This window comes from Haliaeetus leucocephalus, unplaced genomic scaffold (assembly GCF_000737465.1).
Source record: "Haliaeetus leucocephalus isolate CR32 unplaced genomic scaffold, Haliaeetus_leucocephalus-4.0 Scaffold473, whole genome shotgun sequence".
NCBI classification, from domain to species: domain Eukaryota; kingdom Metazoa; phylum Chordata; class Aves; order Accipitriformes; family Accipitridae; genus Haliaeetus; species Haliaeetus leucocephalus.
This window is the reverse complement of record NW_010972909.1, coordinates 1306872-1327660: the sequence shown is the minus strand read 5'-3', so window position 1 is coordinate 1327660 and position 20789 is coordinate 1306872. Positions and strand designations below refer to the sequence as shown.

General features: G+C 41.4%; 1 protein-coding gene across 2 annotated transcripts in view; it reads left to right on the top strand.

Annotated features, from left to right (window-relative positions):
- WNT7B (wingless-type MMTV integration site family, member 7B) overlaps nt 1-20789 on the top strand; it is a 94794-nt gene that overhangs the window by 41951 nt on the left and 32054 nt on the right. For both annotated transcript variants that reach the window (XM_010575287.1, XM_010575286.1), the window contains exon 2: nt 12748-12974. In XM_010575287.1, the coding sequence (XP_010573589.1) occupies nt 12748-12974 (227 nt within the window). The remainder of the gene's footprint in view (nt 1-12747; nt 12975-20789) is intronic.

The window sequence follows — 20789 nt, the reverse complement described above, 5'->3', positions numbered from 1 at the left end:
AAAAGGCATGCAAGATGCCTATAGCCAACAGCATCTTCAGTTTGAAGACAAGAAGCAGCTAAATTGGGGTCCATATACAACATAACAAAAACGCAGGTAAATGCTTGCATGTGTATGATTGTCAGTGTGTGTGTGATCTTTTGAGAGAAGATTTTAGAAGGAGAAGTATTTCATCCAGCTGCTTTCACAAGCTTATAGTGATTTGCAAAAAGCCAGGGACACACCCAACATGGGCCACTGGGATAATAACACAGATGCACTATTTTTATGGCTGCCTACCAAATTTAGAAACTCCCTCTGGAAAAACAACTCAAAATGGGTTTTGCTAATCCTTCTGAACACCTGGAATAAGCTCAACAAGCCAGGGAACTAGAAAAGTTACTGTGTGGTTTACCATGGCTCTTACATCACTCAAAATTAAAATTTTGAAATAAGCAGCTGAAAGAAACCTTAGAAATTCATGGATAGCCCTGTTGGGTGTTACATTGTTTTGTGCCAGTGTTGACAGTTCAGATTATAAAACACAGTGTTTTTGTTCGCAGAAAGCCCACATGCTGAATACAATAACATTTTGAATGTTTGGAAATCTGCATAGGAAATATATTTTTTATATTCTACAGTTTCTGGGGGGTCGCCCCCTTTTTTTTACCCTCAAGGCTTTCTCAAACTGCAGCCATTTTATAGTAATGTCCAACTTCTGGGAACAGATCTGAAGGTCTGATGAGTCTCGTAGTGTACTAACAACCAAACCCTGTTTGCTTCTCTTACTAATGTGAATAACCTCACGTAGACAAACCGTCTCACAACTTCAATGGGATAATTCGTGTAAGGAAGTTAAGCATAATTTATCTACCTGATGGATCAGAATTTCTCTTTGCATGATTATCAAGAGCCAGTGGGAGTTTCACTGGGTGCAAGGAATGCAGGCCTGCTCCATAAAAGCGACAAGCAGTTTTGCTTACAGTTGGTTATGATGGTGCAGAAAGGCTGCACATAATTTTCTCACTGGGAAATAAAGGTCACCAAACACACTCTGAAGGGAAAATGCTAGATTAGTTAACACACTAATAGGCTATTAAAAAAAATATTTTTACAAGCGCAGTTCAGTTTGGTATTTGCTCAAAAATATGCTGCATTTTTTTTTCTTTTGCTTTTAGAAAAATATTTATTAGAAGTATACAAAACCTACCAAAGGCAGCATTTCTGCACTCCATATTTCTTAGGTACCTGCCTTAGTGCAAAGCTTCTACTTCTTCGATTCATTTTGGGATTTGGTGTTTACTGTGAAGTCTTCACGCAGGGACATACTCTGACACTTTTACTCAGGCTGACTTGCAGCTTAATAGCAAACTTCCCACTGAAGCAAACTGAGCTACATGACCAGGAAAGCACAAAGGGTGTCAACTATGCATCTGGCACATTGAAATTTGTGATAGGTCTCTTGTATTTAATATGCTGGTCCTCAACGCATTTTCCTTCTTTAAATCAAGGCTTTGCGAGATCTCATCTGAGCTGTGCAGGCTGAAGGGGGCTTTCAGGGCACCTCTGTTTGAGGACCATGCTCACGTTGCAGCCAGCCTAGAGAGCTCATTTATAGCTACCTGTCCAGCCGTAGCACAACCTCCTCATTGCCAAACCTGTCCGAGGAGCAGGACAAGTACCCAGGCGATCAGCCTGTGCCGATCTCGGGTCTATGGCGGTCACACTGCAACTTCTGACAGGTCATCTGGGTCTGTCTGCATGAGGCTGAGCTCATGGGTGGGTGATGGTGCAGAAGTACCCCGGTCTGAGACACGGGCCGGCTCTGCAACTACTCTGTGTCTCCAACACCAAGGACGGGAGGGAGGCTGTGTCTGCTATGTCACCTAAAATTGAACAGATGCCGCTCTGCTGCTTCCATTAGCTTGTGCCTGTGTAATTTTCTGTGGACTCTCTTTCTGGTTGTGCCAACCCGCCACTGAGTAATGTGACATGGCATTTTGCTTACTGGTAGCAACATGACAGTACTAACCACAGGATGGGTGCGGGGTCTCTAAATCAATAGAAAAATATTAGAAGAGACAAAATTTCTTGATTCCAAAAGCAGATCACCTGGGAGAAACTGCGACGTAATTAGTTATTCTGAAAAAGGGCAAAGAATACCTGCGTTCATGCCAAACCTGGAGAGGTCAATAGTTTCTGCTTCTGGGACTTTGTGTTTCTTTCCCAGTTTTTCCCACATCTTGGAAACAATGCCAAGTGTGTTCACTATAAATGAGTGTACACCAACTAGTGCAATTTGAGGGAAAGGTGAAAGTGGGCCATTGAGGAGGAAGAAGTCTCTGCAACCAAATTGGGAGTACACCAAGGAGCCAACCAGGATCTGCCTGGTACACTGGGGCGCTGCTGAGGATGTGCCCCGTCCTCACACTTGCTTTCTTACCTCCTGTACACTTGTGCGGGAGAGGCTGCCCTTCCCCTGAGGGTGTATCATCCCAAAGCTCCATCAATTGTAGAGAAAAATCAAGAGAAGACCTTACCAACAGCCCCTGTCTTGGCAGACAACGGTCTTAAGTGGGAGAATTAGAGCAGATGGTAAAAACAAACGCTGCCGCTGTTTTGAGCAATGCACCCATTCCAGCTCTGGAAACAGGCCAATAAGTAAACCTGACAGCATCAAGCCTATGGGTTTTTGGTTTTAATTTTGTTTATGGATGTTATTTAATTTCATATCCCAATATCTCATGGCCTTAGCAAAGATTTACCACCTTGACAATGGTGGTAAGGAAAGGAAAAGAAGAAATAGATCATGACTCAGAGTATATCTGTGTATTCAGTGTATAAAAATTCATTGTCACTGACAAAGTGAATTTAATTTTTTCTCTTCTGCTGCTAATTCAAGACCAGTCAGACAGCTTGATTTATGGTCATATATCTGTGCACGAATAGCAACCTCCAGTGGTCATTTAGTCCAAATTGCACATTGTGTGTGTGGTCAATACGGCGTCTCCACCTCCCTCACTTAAAAGGACCTCTGAGACTACTTTGTGTGGCTTTTCAGGTGTAGCTTAAAGCCACATACATGCTTTCTTAACAGCCATTGCAAGTGTAGTCTTAAAATTAACACAAAAGACTAAATTTTCCAACATAATGGTTCATTAGTAGATTCTCAGAATTTATTCTCATTGACTGCTCTGTTCTTGGCTAACAAAAATGAGTTCCTACATGAACCACCACAGCAGTAAGGCCAGATGATTTCCTTTTGGGAAGCAGGTATCTTCCTTTCCTGTAGACCTACTATTACATGCTTTCCTCTTTCAATTTTTGTATCACGTCCATGGAAGCCCTGTGCATGCAAAGCCAAAAAATTAAGATATATCATATACTTAAATGTTAAATAGAAAATACAACAAAGTATGTATTTTAAAATAGATTCCACTAATGGCCCATCTTTAAGATTTAAAACCCACAAATGCATACCTGCTATTAACTGAATGACATTTTAGAGCAAACTAACCAAGGAATATGTGCTTCTGTGCATAAGAACCGTTCTGCCATAGTTTCAGAGCCACACCATGACTGTTACACACATTCATCAGATCTCACAAATTAAGCGGGTTATGGTCTTGCCAAGTCTTGGACTTTGCATGAAGGACTTCTTCATCTTTCTCTTTCCCTTTTAACCTTTTCACAGGGGAGAGCAGTCTGCTAAACTTTGGACAAAGCCAAAACATACACTCCAGTTATGGTTAATTAAGGCTTGGAATGAATAGTTTGGAAAATGCCCATATCTATGCATATGTCATGTCCGATGGAGAGAGTTTATTCATTCTTATTTGCTGTACGAAAAACATAACAAAAGCATGGATTTTACAACTTGAAGTGTGAAATTTTTATTTCTCCATAATATTGAATTGTTTTGGTGTAGACACTGAAAATCTGCGGCTTATCTCTTCCAGCTGTTTTGCTGTTTCAAAGTTGTATTCCCCCCCAGGGGAACTGCAATATCCCACCACAGTTATTCTGCAAGGTAATTTCGCTTTCCACTGTGGTGGATCACTATTCAGCAAACAACTCTGTAACTTTCTGTTAGATATCAGCATGACTCTTTTTAGTCCTAAAGGAAAACAGAAATGGGATGGAAGGCAAATAATAGTGCTAGACATCAATACCAACTGCAAGTGCTCAGCAGGCATCGTGGCATTCAGGAATGGACATTTTTGTAACTGATGGTGGAAGTTGCTTGGTACTTTGCAGGGCATAACACAGGTGTGTGGATGCTTGCAAAACTGAAATGGTAGGTCTTGTTAACTGTGTTTATATAGCCATAAGAAAAACCCTGTATGAAACAGAAGTGTTTCAGTTTGATTTCTAAATCTGATAAGGTCCTGGTTTTTTAGAAGGAATCAAATAATTTTATATCTACACCATTTTTCATTAAACTTACTCAGATAAGTTCAGTTATGCCATGTGTGTCACCACTCTCATCACTGACAAGACCAAAGCAGGAATATTCCAGCCTTTCACAAATTGCCACATGCATGCCAGGAGAGCTGTTGCCTTCTTGCAATTTCCAACACAGGCCTATCAGTTTACTCTGGTTTAGCAAACCAAATGCTTCTTGAAACCCAAATTGCTTTGGAATCAGTGTTTCCCACACTTCAGATATTTTAACATCCTATTTTATTTTTATTGATTTTTATATATACAATATGTCAATGTTTTCTACCATATAACAAGATGCCCCTAGAATAATGTGATTGGCAACACGAAAGAAAAAGCTTGTTATATAGTAGTTTGCCATGCAAATTCAAAATGCCAGCTGTAAGACAGCAAATGTCCAATGTAAATGTAAATGTCCAATTTGCCAGTGTGAGCTATACAATAGGACATTATGAGGCATGTGAGGCATTTTTGTTTTCTGTGACTCTTCCCTTGGTGTAAAAAAATTGAATACAGGTAAACTAGATATGTAACAGGTCTTCAAGATATCCTGTTACGTATCAAGTGTTGCCTCACTGGCTGATGAATAAGAATTATTACACTAGGTCAGCCATGTACTAAATAAGCTATGGGTCAAGTTACAGTCAGATTGGATTGTCATTTTGAGGATAATTCTCAGGAGACATTGTGCCAGAAATGCTCCTGAATCTTAGATACTTTTGCTGTCTCTTGCTCTGGCATGACCAGTAAGAATCATCGAAAGGCCGATACCAAGCACTGGTGGGATCTGTGATATCTGGTGAGTTAAGAGAGTCGAATTTTGTCTCTAACCACTCCCAGCCCTCCTACTCTGCCATAATGCTATTTAGATTAGGCTCCTGGGCCTTCACTTGGAGTGTCTCGCATTAGGAAGCCAAAGCAAGTGCCACTCCCCAGCTCTCCTCCATTTTGGGCTCAGGACCGCTGGTGATCCTATGGTTTTGCACAGCAACTAAAGACACAGTGCAAGCTACAAACCCTTCTTGTAAAGGAAGGCACCCTGTTGCATAATGGGGCTTTTACCGCCTCCATTTTGTCTCATAACGTTCACACCTGCCCTGCTGCTTCTGGTACTCGGTGTTGGCTTTTCTCTGGTATACACTAGAGAACTGGTCGGGTAAACGCCGCATCAGCAGGGACTGCATAAAAACGTCATTTCTGAGGAGCTGAGAACGTGCGGGCCCTGAGGACGGAGCCTTGTCGGAGCCGGTGCTCGCTGCGGCCTGTGAGGGCGGGCGCTGGGGACCCCAGGCGGCCCACCGCCACGCCAGCGCTGTGACCGGGGACATCTCTCCGCTCCCCTCCTTCCTCCTGAAGGCTCATCATTTGCTGCCAGCTTCATGGCAGCCGTCCTGTGCCTCCCAGCTGGCACGAATCAAGGTGCTGCTGACGTTCCCCACCCCCCCAGCACTATTTCATCCAGGGTCAGGGTCCTTGTTCCCACTCCTCTCTAAAGCAGGCACTTAGCCTGAGGGACGCTCTGCCCTTGTACGAGTCGTCCCTCAATTTACCTATCCCACTTCTTGACCACAACCGCGCTACCTAATCTAGCAGGCCCTTTTTTGGGTGACCTCCTCAGAGAAATCTCCCCCTTTCCTTTGCTGGGAGCGAACGCGTTGCTGTCCATGGCCCCCAGGTGGGAAGGCTCAGCGCGGAGCTCCAGCAGAGAGGAGCCCACCGCAGGACAGTACCCTGCAGCCCTATTGGGTTTCCATTTCAATAAGACATGCGCCAAACAACCGTTTCCCAAAGTCGGCAGTGGAAAACAAAATTGAAAGCCTAAACATATGCAGATGTCATTCAGAGCCCGGGACGCTCCTGCCAATTTCTGCAACTGATGCACGCTCAAAATATTTACTTAGGAATTCTTAATTAAGTAAACCGTTCAGTAGCGGTGTACTGTTTCAGATGTGTTGCAGTGTCATCACAAAATATGTTGGTGGCTCCTTGGAACAAAGAATCCATTATGGGGATTTTTTTATGAGAGACGGTGGGGTAAGTTTTCGGTACAGTGCGCCGAGGTTGAAGTCGTGCAGCTCCTCTGCTGTTAATGGGATTCGTGCGGCTAAATCCCTTCATTCCTTGCTGAAAATGAACCCCCTGCCCAACAGCAGCTTCAGGTGAATATCGAGTAGCAGGGTTAGGGGTGAGATCACGGTGACCTTACGGGCGCCTATTCAAAGGGCTTGCAGGAAGGCTGGCTCAGCGGCTCGGGGGAAATTACGCTGTGCTGCTGTGCAGCCAGGAATACAAATGAGTGAGGGTGTTGGAGAAGAAGGTGTAGCTCCTGAAGCCACTCCTGGCTTGCAATAAAATATTATTTGCCCAGGGAGTAAGGATTGGTAAGAAGAATTTTTAGGATAGGGTTTTGTTTTTTTTTAATCAAAAGTTTAAAAGCAACTTGGTTAAGTGCTTCATCTGTATGGAAGGTGTTGTTGGTTTAATCTCTCTGTTTTACACCTTCTCTTGTTATATATTTGATGGAACTGAATTTTAAGCTCTTTGGAGAAATCTCAGTACACATCTGTGTCTGCACAGCAGCTTGGGGACAGCTCTGAAGGCTGGTTAGTTACTGCTGTTTATACATGGACAGTTCTATTTCATCATTTTGTCAAAATTCAGATTCTTCTAACAACAGTAAAAATTAGAATTTTCCTCATGTAGCACATGTCGTTGTACAACTGTCCATTTTAAGGATTTACTTTACACATTTTCTACTTGTGCAAAGACTCTAAGACCCTCTGCAAAATACAGTTTGAGTGATGACCTTCCTATATGTGAAATTCATGTGAAGCTGCAAGAACATGGTAACATTTGAAATCAATGAAATGACTAGTTAAGCAAATGCCTACATTTGCAAATATAAAATAGACATTCAAGAAAGCAAATTATGAATGAGGATGACATTTCTCTCTGACAAGCAATACTGCATTAAATTTTATGATGTTCTTAAAACTGACACGATTTTAAGCCTCAGTGTTTCATTTCTGAAGTGTTTTCAAAGACCTTTCACTTCTATGAATTGCTTGGAATATACAGTAATTTTCATGGTTGTGATCTTTCAGTTTTGTGAAAAGGAAAGCTGTAGTTGTTTAGGTCCCGAAGAGAAGACATAACCATAATAGGAAATATATTTTCAGGGAGAATTTTCATTTTTTTTGCAGCAGTAGTCATCTGTGTTTGCATAATTAAACAAGCATTATTTCAGAAAATAGGCTGAAATTTGTCTCCCACTGCCATGAACTTTTGCTTGCTATGACTGCAGTGATAGTTATTTTTTTCAAAGAATGAAAAACTTGACATTTCAGGATTCTGATGCAGAAACCAAGCCTTTGAAAACATTGGTCCTCAGGTTTAGTTTGTCAGAAGTTTGAACTGCAAGGTCCAATCCCAGATTTAGATCAGTGTTTTTCTTCTTTGGATGTAACTCTGTTTATAACTATTGCTCCACTTCAGTCCTGGTGTTTCCCTTGGATTAATGACTAAGTGATGAAGAAAGGTGAAGACTCTCCACATGCCAGCCACTACCGTTAATTGCTTAGGAAACATGACATTATTCCACTAACGCTGTTTAGTTGGATAACCCATGTAGATGATATTTAATTGGATAACCCATGTGGATGACCCAACATAGAACTCAGAAGCGCACATGTGGGAGCTATCACAGTGTGGGATGGTGAAAATTACCATAAAGTGCACCAGAAATCTTAACATAATGCTGCGCTCAGGATTTCCTTGTGATAAGACCCGACGGAGTTTGCACCACAGGGAAAGATTAGATGGGAGAAGATGCCAAAATGTAGCATGGAGGGATCTGCCTTTTGACAGTTATAAAGTGAAACATTCTCCATCTAGTAAAAAAAAAAAAAAAAAAAGTAGCCTTCAACCTGCCAAGGGGCAGGAGCATGGCACAACCCTCCTGAATGTGTGATGGACACACAAACCGAGGGATGCCACAAGAAATAGCGGACAGGAGGTTTGAAATGCTGTTGGGTGCATTTCTTTAATATAAACAAAGTTTTCCAAAACCTCAGTTTCATGATTCAGCATTTCTTTTGGCACTGAAATTATAGTAACAATTTAAAAGTAGGTTAAACAAGTCTGAGGGAATATGCTGGTAAGTTCAGGCCAGAGAGGGGGAAGTCCCTGGAAGTAATAATAAAAAAACTAAGACCCCCTCCACCCCCAATAACTGCAGTTTAATTACTTTTACGAGGAATGTCTTAAAGCACTTTATAAACACATAATAATTACGATATCCTCACAATACCTTCCGAGGCAGATACAATCATGCTTATTTTCTGGATGAATAAACTGACCCACTGTATTAAAATACTTTGACCAAGGCCTGCTCCAAAAACAAGGGGACACCAGAGAATACTCTCTTTAACCTGATTATGAGACAGTAGCAATGTGTATGGAGGAAGAAACTAAACTGAAAATTATATGTGGGGTAGATACTGTTGCTAACTCTTTCTTGCTTTTTTTTTGTTTTGAAAGTCTTAAATTTTTGCTGCCCAGCTTGAGATAACAGTTAGTGGAAACTCTGGGGGCTCAGCACTTTTAAAAAAATTATGTCAGAAAGTTATCTCATAGCTTTTATCAGTATTTTTATTTTTTAAAAAACATTTATATAATATACAAATAATTTTTATATATATTTTTTATCAGTAATTTGGTCATGTGGCCTCCGTAAGTCAATGACCATCCGGCATCCAGGGGACCAGAACTGCCTGTCTTGTGCATGTGTGTCAAGCATCAACTTAAGTTTTGAATGCTTGTGCATGTCTCTTTCTTACAACGCAACCCCGGATTCCTTCAGGATTAGGTTTTCCTAGATGAGTCAGTGTCTGAAGCAGCCCCTGCTGCAAGGAAAACAGGTTAACGGATGGGGAGGTCTTGCAAGACACTTGGGCACCTGCTTTGTCCTAGAGAACCAGGCAAAGCCAGGTGGAGGAACGGGGTAAGGATGAGGCTCAGCCTGAGAGGCACCTGGAGAACCGCTGCATGTGCCAAGGCAGGGAGGTGTTGCTGCCAGGGAGCCCTGGCTGTTGCTCTGCTCTGAAGAATGGCTGTAGAAATTCACCCTTTCCTCAGCTGACCCACTGCCTGGGCATCCCGGCAGAGAGCAAGTGGCTGACTTGGATTCCCTTCAGCCTCCCTCAGGGAGAAGAACCACGGACTCAGATGTAATGGCAGAGTCCCCTGTCCCCCCGGCATCTTCAGGTTACTTACTCTGTACAAGACATCTTTCCCTTGCCATAACTTTAAAACCATGGAAGGGCCAGACCTGGATCCTAACAGGATTTGGGAAAGGGTCCTGGCAATTTAAAGTCATCAAAGAGTGTATGTTTCTGAATACAATACATCAGCTATAAAGGAAAAGTACTTTTCTTTGCGTTTTACTGCAATTGTCGTGCTTTAACCCCAGCCAGCAGCCAAGCACCACGCAGCCGCTCGCTCACCCCCCCTCACAGTGGGATGGGGAGAGAATCAGAAGGGTAAAAGTGAGAAAACTCATGGGTTGAGATAAAGGCAGTTTAATAGGTAAAGCAAAAGCCGTGCATGCAAGCAAAGCAAAACAAGGAATCCGTTCCCCGTTTCCCATGGGCAGGCAGGTGTTCAGCCATCTCCAGGACAGCAGGGCTCATCATACGTAATGGTGACTTGGAAGGACAAACGCCGTCACTCTGAACATCCCCCCTTCCTTCTTCTTCCCCCAGGCTCACATTCTGAGCACGACGTCCTATGGTGTGGAATATCCCTTGGGTCAGTCAGGGTCAGCTGTCCCAGCTGTGTCCCCTCCCAACTTCTTGTGCTCCCCCAGTTTCATCGCTGGTGGGGTGAGAAGCAGAAAAGCCCTTGACTCTGTGTAAGCCCTGCTCAGCAGGAACGAAAACATCCCTGTGTTATCAACACTGTTTTCAGCACAAATCCAAAACATAGCCCCATACCAGCTACTGTGAAGAAAATTAACTCTATCCCAGCCAAAATCAGCACAGCAACATTTTCAGAATGTATATCTTACTTGATGTGGAGTCGCTGAATTCAGAGAGATATAAGCTCCATGAGCTTTGAAAGAAAGCAACACTTTACTTCTCAGTATTGAGAAGTGCCTGATTTTTAAAAAATTAAATATTGATACTTTCCCCTGTGATTTTCATTAACTTTTGAAGCCATAAGTTTATATATAAAATGCCATTGTAAAGGTCAGAGAATCTTATTATCTCTACATCAAGCATGTTTTTTCAAAGATTATCATATGTCTTGGAAAGTGCTGATTTAAAGACATCCTAATTTAAATATTTTATTCAGTTGTTTAAGTAGAGGTGGGCCAGAAACAAAACCATAGCTCAAAACCTGCATGAATCTTGGGGACTTGCTGGTTCCAACTGATATTCCAGCTGTGTTGCTCAGTACCCACAGAAACATGAATTAAAGCTACAGATCTGAGCACTCCTGCTGCAAACACTGCGAGTGGTTGGAGCTGCAACTACATTTTGTTCTTGTTTTTGTTTAATAGGTAGCACCACATGGCATGCATGCTCTATGTTTGCAATACTTTGTCTCTACATCTATAAACACCCCCCAAGCCATAAATAAAAAAACACAATTGGCAAATTTCTAATGGATTGTTAACTTTGGAAAAGATGCACAAATACCTATTAAAGGCAGAGTGAATCATCATGGAGTTTCCATTCCACAGTAAAAGCGGTATTTCATTTTGGCTGGGGAAGAGTTCTCCATTTCACCCTTTTTGCTCTGGCTTTACTGTAGTTTACCGAAATGGCAAAATGAAACACTGATTTTGTTGAAATGCAACATTTATGTAATTTTGCAGTTACCTTTGTGATGAAGTTGATAAATTCCTATAAAATTCTTCAATTTTGTTTAGTCAGCATTTTCCAAAAGGAGTATTTCCAGTTGGAAATTTTTAACTCTAAGAAGAAGGGCTTAAGTAAGTGTTCAAGATGGAGAGGAAAGTAATGGGGAAGTTAGTCTGTATCCTGTTACTACCCTATTTATATGTGGTTACTTCTGTTACTGCGAGACTCCACTTAAACCCAAGATGCTGCAGCTTGATCTGGGCAAGCATCTTTACATTACAGAGGCAGTCAACAACAGCATTTGACGCGAAAATGGAATTACCCATATGACCCAATACCAAGCTGGGACAAGCTGAAGAGAGGAGAGGGTTTGTGGAGATATTTCCTTGCAGGTGCTGAGAAGCATCGACTCTCTCAGCACCCCGGTTTGCCAGCTGAGGAACAGGACAGCCAGCTGAGCACCATGGCAGTGGCTTTTCCAGGCTTTGGTTGCATAGCTGTCTCAGGGTCCATCACACTATACTGAGCAAGGTCTGTTTTGCTAGCACAGCTATACTGCTCTCTGCTCCTGCTGACTTGTCCAGAGCCAGTTGAAGCATCCTGGCATGGACCTGGCTGGTACTTGGTAGATGCGACCTGAGGCATCACTGAAGGTGTACCCATGTTGTCTTATTTTTTAAAACTGTTACCACTTAAAATGTAGCCTGTAAAGATGTTGAAAAATGAGCCTGTAAAGGTGTTGAAAAGTCAGCTGAAAAATGGAAAATAAATGCTCTAAAGTGAAAACATATGGCAGGTGCAAGTTTATGCAAACTTTATAATGAATTCTGAAAATATACTTGAAGAATGAGAACTACAAAAGTTTCTAGTCTGGATGACACATATTAAGGAACACTCCTATGTGCTCCATGATATCTGCCAGACCTAAAAGCACAGTTATGCTGCCGAAATTTCATTAATCACCCAATACCCCAAGTGTAATAGTGGGCAAAAAGGTTGGTAGCATCAAGTCATTCTCTAAATTGTGCTTAACAATCTCAAAAGAGGGATGGATGAACTGCCTGCAGTAACTAAAACACTGAGCCTGAACCTACATAGGCTATTCAAAGCAGACAGGAGTTTCAGAGATTCGCGGACAATCATCACAGTTTTTTGCTTTTAAATATGTCTTGCTTTCCACATCTCATCAGCTGATGGCTGTGTGTAAGACTGGAAGCAAAAGTGCCAAAATTCCATTTCTTTGTTGTTTCTGGCACAAATCAGATCAGGAATTACTGCAAGATTTCCAACCTCTTTTGCCAGACCAGAAAGGTTGGGATAAGTTGGCATAATTATAGGAAGCCAACTTCCAACCCTGCCCCTTTTGCCCAGCGCCTTGCCTGCCACACGGCAGCGCATGGCAAAAGCAATTACTGGCCTCAATTTGGTTATAATGTGTCTTTCTGCTTTTTTTCTTCAGAGCTTTGTCATCTGTGGTGGCTTTAGGAGCTAATATCATCTGCAACAAAATCCCAGGCCTGGCCCCGCGGCAGCGAGCGATCTGCCAGAGCCGCCCTGATGCCATCATTGTGATTGGGGAAGGGGCACAAATGGGAATCAATGAGTGCCAGTACCAGTTTCGGTACGGGAGGTGGAACTGCTCTGCGCTGGGAGAGAAAACAGTCTTTGGACAAGAGCTTCGAGTAGGTAAGGGTGTCTCTAATACAGTGCTGAAGTGAATAGTCTGGGGCTGGTTTTCTTTTTAGCTTTCTCACTGCAGTCCTGCAAAAGTTTATAACCCTCCGGTATTTGCCTACTGGAGTTCAACAGGGCTGCTCCACGAACAACTGTGGTCTGTATGCTTTCACTCATTGCAAAGTAACTGGCAAGTGACATGAAATCTCTAGTGACCTCTAGATGAAGTCATTCATCTCTGTGCCACTTCATACCCAGCAATGACCCAGATGCTTGCACAGGCATCCAAGGACACAGTCGTCACACCCTGTGAAAAAATACTTCCATTTGTCATCCTGTTAGAGGATGCCGTGATAACTGTGGTGCATATTATGGCCAATCAAAAGGGAACTAAAATTAGCTCCAAAAAATCCCTCTGCAGACTTCCCAAAAGCTTAAGTAATGGGAGAGTCCCAGTCAACTGATGGAAGTACAGTGCATACGACACTGGCCTTCCAATATACGCCAGTGGTACATATCCATTTTAGTGTTGCTATCATATTGTAAAGAAAATACTGCAAGTGATTTAAGGCAGGAAACCCATTCAAAGAAAATAATACAGAACCTTGGCCTGACAAGATGTTAGCTGGCAGAAGTTAAATTGATCACTTTCCATTTACCCTATGTCTGATACTATTTCATAGGGGAGATTATGCAAATTTTTTCCAGCACTGAGATCATTATTTTCCTCATGACCCAGCTGAGTATCCTTAGCCTGTTCCTAACCTTTCCTCTCTCCCTCAAGGGCTGCCCACTTACCATTCCCCATACTGTCTGCTGCTCAGTGTTGGGATAATATTCTGTAGTGTGTGGCTCTCACGAGGGTGCTCAGAGTGATACCATCCAGCTTCTCAGTGGGGTTGTAGCCCGTTCTTGTGTCTGATTCTTCTTTTTGTGACATCTTTTTCTTGAATTCAATGGTTCGGGTGAGTCTTGTGCCTCCAACACAACTGAATGTGGTCAGACAGAAGATCTCGTTAAAACTGTGTGAAAAAAAGGCATAACATTTCATCCCATCAGTGCAAAGAGGAAAAGACTTACATGGTGCTTTGGTTGTTACTGGAGATCAAGGCTTTGGGTTTTTTTTCCAACACCCTTGTGAAATGAACGCCAAAAGCTGAGGTACACTTAAGTCACCAATGGAAGTGAATATTTTTTCAAGGAACTTGCAAATTTGAGGTCTGGGCTTTTTAAGGGCACAGTGGCCTAGCTGTGAAGTGTTGTAATTGAATAAAGCCATTGGCATCAGGGGAACAGACTTACACCCGTGGAGAATCTGTCATATTCTGTGAGCATTACTCCACACCAAATCACAGAAGTGGAGAGGGCTAAAATTAATAATAAAAAGACCCAGTAAACCAAATCAATTGCAAAAGAAAAGTCTGAGCTTTTTGAACTTCAGAAAAATGTTTGGTAGAATTTGGTTTTGATGCTGAAAAGCTGACAGTGAGGAATTTGCTCATCAGTGTCTCTTCCCATATTTGTCCTAAGATATTTCTAATTCTGTTTAGATAATACTTCTTGCCTAACTTGTTTCTTAAAAAGAGTATAAGTGGAAAGCATTAAATATTCTCAAAACACCATATACAGGAAATAACCTAACATTTGACTTTTATCTTCAACTTTAAATGAACCAGAAAAACATCTAATCACTTGCCTTGACTATTAGAAGCATAGGTCCGGTCCTCCTTGGTTGGTCTTATGCTTATTTATCTTAAGTTGATGTCCAAAATAATGTTGCTGCCAGAAAATATACAGCTGCCAAGCATGCCACCGTTGTACTTCATGCTATGTTGCCTTGATCCGCCAAAGCTTGCAGGCAGGCTCTGACCCTTAGACAAGTAAGTCCTCTTAACTTCGGTGAGATCACTTATGTCCCTGAAGAGGTACATTCCGGAGGGTTGTACCAGCGTCGGTGTCATCACTAAGCTTCCTGGTGAAAAGGCTTTCACTACTTCTGCTCTCCTCTTCAAGCTCAGCATCTTGTGTCACCTCATCAGCTCCATCCTTGTACTCATGAGTAACGACCCTCTTCACCAGAGAGACTCCTTTCATCCTCAGAAACCTTGCAAGTGAGCGCAGTCCAAATACCTAAAGAGGACTACAAGTTGTGCCTGTGCTTTCATTCTGAACATTTCTATACAAAATAAGAGCTACAGGGAACAAAAATTGTTTGGCTTCAGGATGGACCAGCTATCAGGTTGGTCAGACTAAACAAAATTTGAAAAAAACCCAGGGTTTTCTTGAGCCACTGTTCAGGCCATATTTGCCAAAATGTTCACCAGATTCTTGACCTCTTCACCGAACCTGGGTGGTTTCTTGCAACTCTGAAATGACTGATGTGGAATTTGGCGGGTTCTTTTATGGCTTAACCCAAACACAGACGAAACTTGGCAGTTAGAGCTGAGTTCTGCTTTGACATTTGTTGGGTGTGAAACCACACAAACTCTAACGGATGGAGAAGGTTTACATGACCCCTGCCAGCTGAGCCAGATGAGTTCCATGCAGGTCTATAAAGGTTCCCATAATCCACATGTCTTTATTTGTTTTATTAGTAGAGTAGCACCCAGAGATGATGTGGTCAGTATCTAGGAAAAGGACGGGGTTTAGGAAGTGGTCTTATTACGCCAGTGAGGGGGGGAAAGTAAAAAAAGGACAAAGCTTAAAAAAAACCCCAAACCACTTAAAAACACCTAAAGGTACAAAATACTTGTAAGCATAAATATTCACATGTGTAACAAAACACATCCATGTCTGACACATACAGAAACTCTAAACCAGACATTTTGTTCTTCCTGAACAGACTGAAGGAAGGATTATGACTAAAAAAGATAGGCATGTGTTTCACTTGACCCCAAGGAAAACTTATCTAGCTTCTTACCAGAACTGCTTAGGGAGATGAACAATCAAGGCAAGTTATTCAGGTCACAGGATGGAGAGGGCAAGTAAGCTATGATAGTGTGATATTAATTGCTCTCTATCTGTGCGGGAAAGAGAGGACCTACTCTTTAGCCACTGGGCCAAGGCTCTACCACTAGCACTGACAAGCACAGATTTACGGTTATTCTAACTCGTATCCCAGTGTAACACTCCCACCTCAAACTTCAAAGCAAACCACCAGACTCACCCAACATGAGGTTTCTCCAACAACTGTGCATCTGCTGCCAGCACCACGTCTTGGGGGCCATTATGCTCCAACCATGTGTGTCTTCCAGCCACAACAAAGCAGCAGCCAGAAGGCATGACACAGGAGCAAATGTCCACCCCTGTGACTTCTGGGGATCCTACTGTGCCAGGGGAATCCCCAGTAAGTTATCTAAGCTGGATTGGCACTGAGCTATTTTTTCAAAGACGTGCTTCAGTGAATGAGGGCCGTACCACCTATATAATACATGGGAGTCTGTATTAAAAACAATTGGAATAGTTCAGAGGACAGAATAACAACTGTAGAAATTATGTTAGGCATGGGGCATTTGTGTTGCTGTGAAAGATTTATAGCAGCCAGAGATAAAAAGTGATGGAGAGATCCAAATTAGTAGCATGAGCAAAGGATGTAGCATGGGATGAATTAGCCAAGCATTCTGTATAGTTTTTTTTGGTATATTTTTAGCTGGGAACTTTTCCATAATCATGCCAACCCCAAAGAAAAGTCACTACTACAGTCACTTTACCCATCCTGTCCCTGTACATACTTGTATTTGTCACCTTCCTGCACTCATCCCTAGTTTTCATGCCAGCTCCTCACATAAAGTCATCTTTTGTACTCTCCACTCATTCCCCTTGCTGTAAGCCTCTTTCACAAATTACCTCTTTAAAGATTACCTCTTTAACAAATGGATTCACAAATTAATTCGTTAACGGTATATCGTTGTTACTGATAACCATTGAGGAAATGTAATTGTCCTTCTAATTTTCTGAAGGCAAGGACCCTGATCTGGAAGACTAGAGCCTCTGGTCCTATCAGGTTATTGATGCAAAAGAGCTGCAGCACTAGGGACTGGTCTCTAGTCCCTCAAAGGAGGGTTGGAGCAATCTATCATGTAGGTAACTCTAAAAGTTACAGATCATTAGTAACAGTTGAAAGCAAGTAACTCCAGGCAAGAAGCAGTACAGCCCCTTGAAGTATGGAGTCAGAATCAGTAATGGAAGTGAAACCTACTGTTGTTCTTTGAAAGTGGATTATTCTGGCTGATTATTGGCGCATTCACCATTTCCTTTGGAATTCTCCAGACTGAAGTGCTTATCAACAGACTGCTTTTAACAATACTAAATCCAGGCAAAAATGAGGTGTTTTGAAAAATATAGATGTCAAGATATCAAAAGTAATCTGTAGATGTCTCCTTTGGCAGGCTCATGATGTGGAAAATTATCATGATTTAGCAGTATTCATTTGGCACATCATTGAACTGCATGTCTGTCAGGGAAGAACAAACAGGCAAAAATAAATAGGCAAAACCCAAGGAAGTTCTGAAGTTTTTTTAAAAAAATCTCTGACCTTTTGTATTGATCTGTAGATTTCTGGCATATTGAGAGGATGAATCTGAAGTGAGGTTAAAGCCCTGTTTACCGTGGGAGGTTTAGGAAAACATCTTAAGAAGCTTCCTGTTGCCACCTATTCATTCAACTTTTGGTCCACTCTCCAGGCAGAGAAGGGGAAGGATGGGAGAGAAACTACAGTTTTAAAGACTAACAAAATCTGTGCACGGATTTTATTAATTCACAGGTGAAGAAGACTTTACAAGTTACTTTGAGAAACACAGTCAGAAAATAAAGTTGAATGTCATGGTTATATGCAAGCATGCACTCATACGCACGCACACATAAACTGCCTAAGAAGACAGCATAGTTTCAAAAAGAAGATTAAGAAAGGGAGGGAAACATCTTCTGAAGGAAAGATACTCATGAAAAAAATGATTCTTTCTGTATTTGCACTGGACACAGGTAACCCCACTGGATCCCAGCGCTTCAGCTGCAGGCCTGAAAGAACATGGGAATTGGGCATGAAAAATACATAAGTGATGGTGTCATGGAGAAATGGTTGGCGTCTTATCATACATGCTGAGGGGGTGTCAGTCAGTAAATTATTCTTGGTTCAGGCCATATATAGGCTCAATTAAATTTGGATTCGGACTCACATATGAATCCAGTCATTTTTATTCTGGGCTATGATGGTGGTTTAACCGAGATGCCAAATGTTCATAAAAACCTCCTACCAAAAATGGGAGGAGTAGAGAGGCTCATTATTCTCCAAAAATGGAAATTCACATCCAAGCAGACACATTAATCTAGCACAGTAGTGTCTAGCATGGGACGAGTTGGCCAACTTGGAAAGCTTGACTTGCAGTATGAGCAGAAAACTTGCAATACATGAAGACAGGCGGCATTCTTAGGAATGCTTTACAACCATACTTGTGCTTTAATGCTATCAGCAAATCAATGAAGGGAACCATAAATGAATCCAGATAGTTTGCCTAAAGTAAGTACATTTCTATCTCACTTTTTTGCATTTCTTTCCTCCTGCCATTTCTTTCTCTGTTGCTTTATGTTCTCATTTTCCGATTTTTTTAATTGATTTATGTTGTTAGTTATATATTTATTAATGCTTAGTAATATTCATATATCAGGTTGACTGTATGTTTATTATTCTAACATCTGTGTATTTATTATGGGAAAATCTATCTTTACGGACTTGCGTTATATCCAATAAAAACAATATGGGGGAAAGAAAGAAATCATACAGCTGGAAACAATTTGGAGGGGGAAAATGAGTTGGAATTAGATTATTTTAAATGTGATACAGAGCAGGGTACACACTTCACGGACGGAAAGGCAGTAATCATTTTTGTCGTAGCAGTAGGTGCTATGATTGGTTTAGGCATTTGTCAGTTATTGTGAACCTCAATTGCACAGTGGCTTTTGGACCTAATGTGGAAAAATTTCTGGTTTTTTGTTGTTGTCATATAGCATGGTTCCAGACAACAATGTCCTTGGAGTGTTCGAGCAACTGTTCAGAAAGAAGCTTGTTTTCAGTAATTTGAACTGTATGTCTGCGTTGGTGCTAGGATATGGTAAAAAACATTTCAGTGTGAGAGCTGGCTTCTCAGGAGATGGCATCAGCTTTCAATTCCTAGTGGAGCAGGCTGCCTGGGATGCCAGGAGAGAGGTGCACAGGATGCATTCAATCAATCAGCTGTACTAGGACTGTGTGCAACTTCCAGAAGACCATGCAGGACCAATACAAACTGGGTCTTTATTACTCACATGGCTACCTTGAAGTAACCGCCGATGTCCATTTCACAAAATGTCATCTGGAGCCGTTGCATTTGCAAGTGTGATTTAGTTAAACTAGTAGGTGCTATAAATACCATGGCAAATTTAATGAGCTGTGGCTTATGCAAGGATAGTTTTTAATAGAAGCACAGTGGTGTATAACAAGATGTATAATTCTTGGTTATTTAGAGAGAGAGTTTTCTCATTATTAGGCTGAATTAAAAAAAAAAACCACAAAACATGCATAGTGAACCACCATCCATATCAGCTGGGTAACTGACAGGCAGGCAGAGGCAACTGGTAAAGAGGAAAAAAAAAAAAAAATCTGAGGACATACTTAGTGTGCTCATTTCGCAGGAAAGATTTATCACACTGCAAACATTCATTGCAAAGCCTTCTCTTAAAATGTTTCAAATAGCGCATTTCTTTTCACAACTGACATGTTGTTGCTGGAAGGAGAAACAAAAATATCCTTAAACTTAAGGATATCCAGTATATTTGCTCTAGCTTATTAGATATATATTATTGCAGAAGGATTTCAGTTATGTCAGTGACTATCCCACAAGTTGCCTTACGAAGGTAGGAAGGCCACGCTGGAGCAAAGCTGGGCTATTCCACCTAAAGCCCCACGCACTTGTATTAGTTACCCTACAGGCTGTAAGTTAAGTACTATAAGGCATGCAAGCTGCCTTACGAGGACAGTTTTTCAGGGCAATTCATCTTGATGGAAAGCGAAACAGTGCAAAAAAAGCTGTGATTAGTAGTTACAAGGTAAAGTAAGTGAGCGGGCTATTTTAGTTTGCATTATCATCTTTGGAGGAAATTAAGGAGTTGATTCAAACAGTTCATACTTTCTGAGTGTAGAAGAGTGGGTAAGTTTTCTACTATCACAAATAGCAAAGCAAGACAGTAACCCAAACCAGAATAAGAAAATAAACCTCCCAGCTGGTGGTAGCTGAGGTTGTGAAGAACTGGTAAAAAAGTTATGAAACAACTACTGTGCTAAGAATTTATATTATTTTAACTGAGGAGTCAGCCTATTGTGAGACTGGTAGGTTCAGACTCTTCTTCATTTTAGTAGGTTTCTGTCACTTGGAGGTTTTTAGAAAAATAAAAATATCTTTCTATTCTAAGGAAGTATTGTTGTGTTAAAGAAACATCCTATTTTGAGAGGATGGAGGTTTCCCAGCTTAGTGGATCAGTTTTGTCGGTGATAATTTCTCTGTGCTTTAAAAATTTCTTAGATGCCAGAGCCTCATAATTATCCAGTGAGGCTTTAGTAATATTTTCAAAACATACTGTAAATCATAGATGAAAAGATAAATGTGAATGGACAGTACAATTTGTAAATTATGAGTTGACAGTAATAAATTTTGTTTGACTTTACTAGAAAAAATGTAATTTTACTACATTAGTTTTATCATCTCTACCTCTTTATCTTTGTCTCCCTATAAAAGAAATGGCTAGCATATATAATCTGTAGCATATAATAATTTCCAACCATGAATAGACAATTTT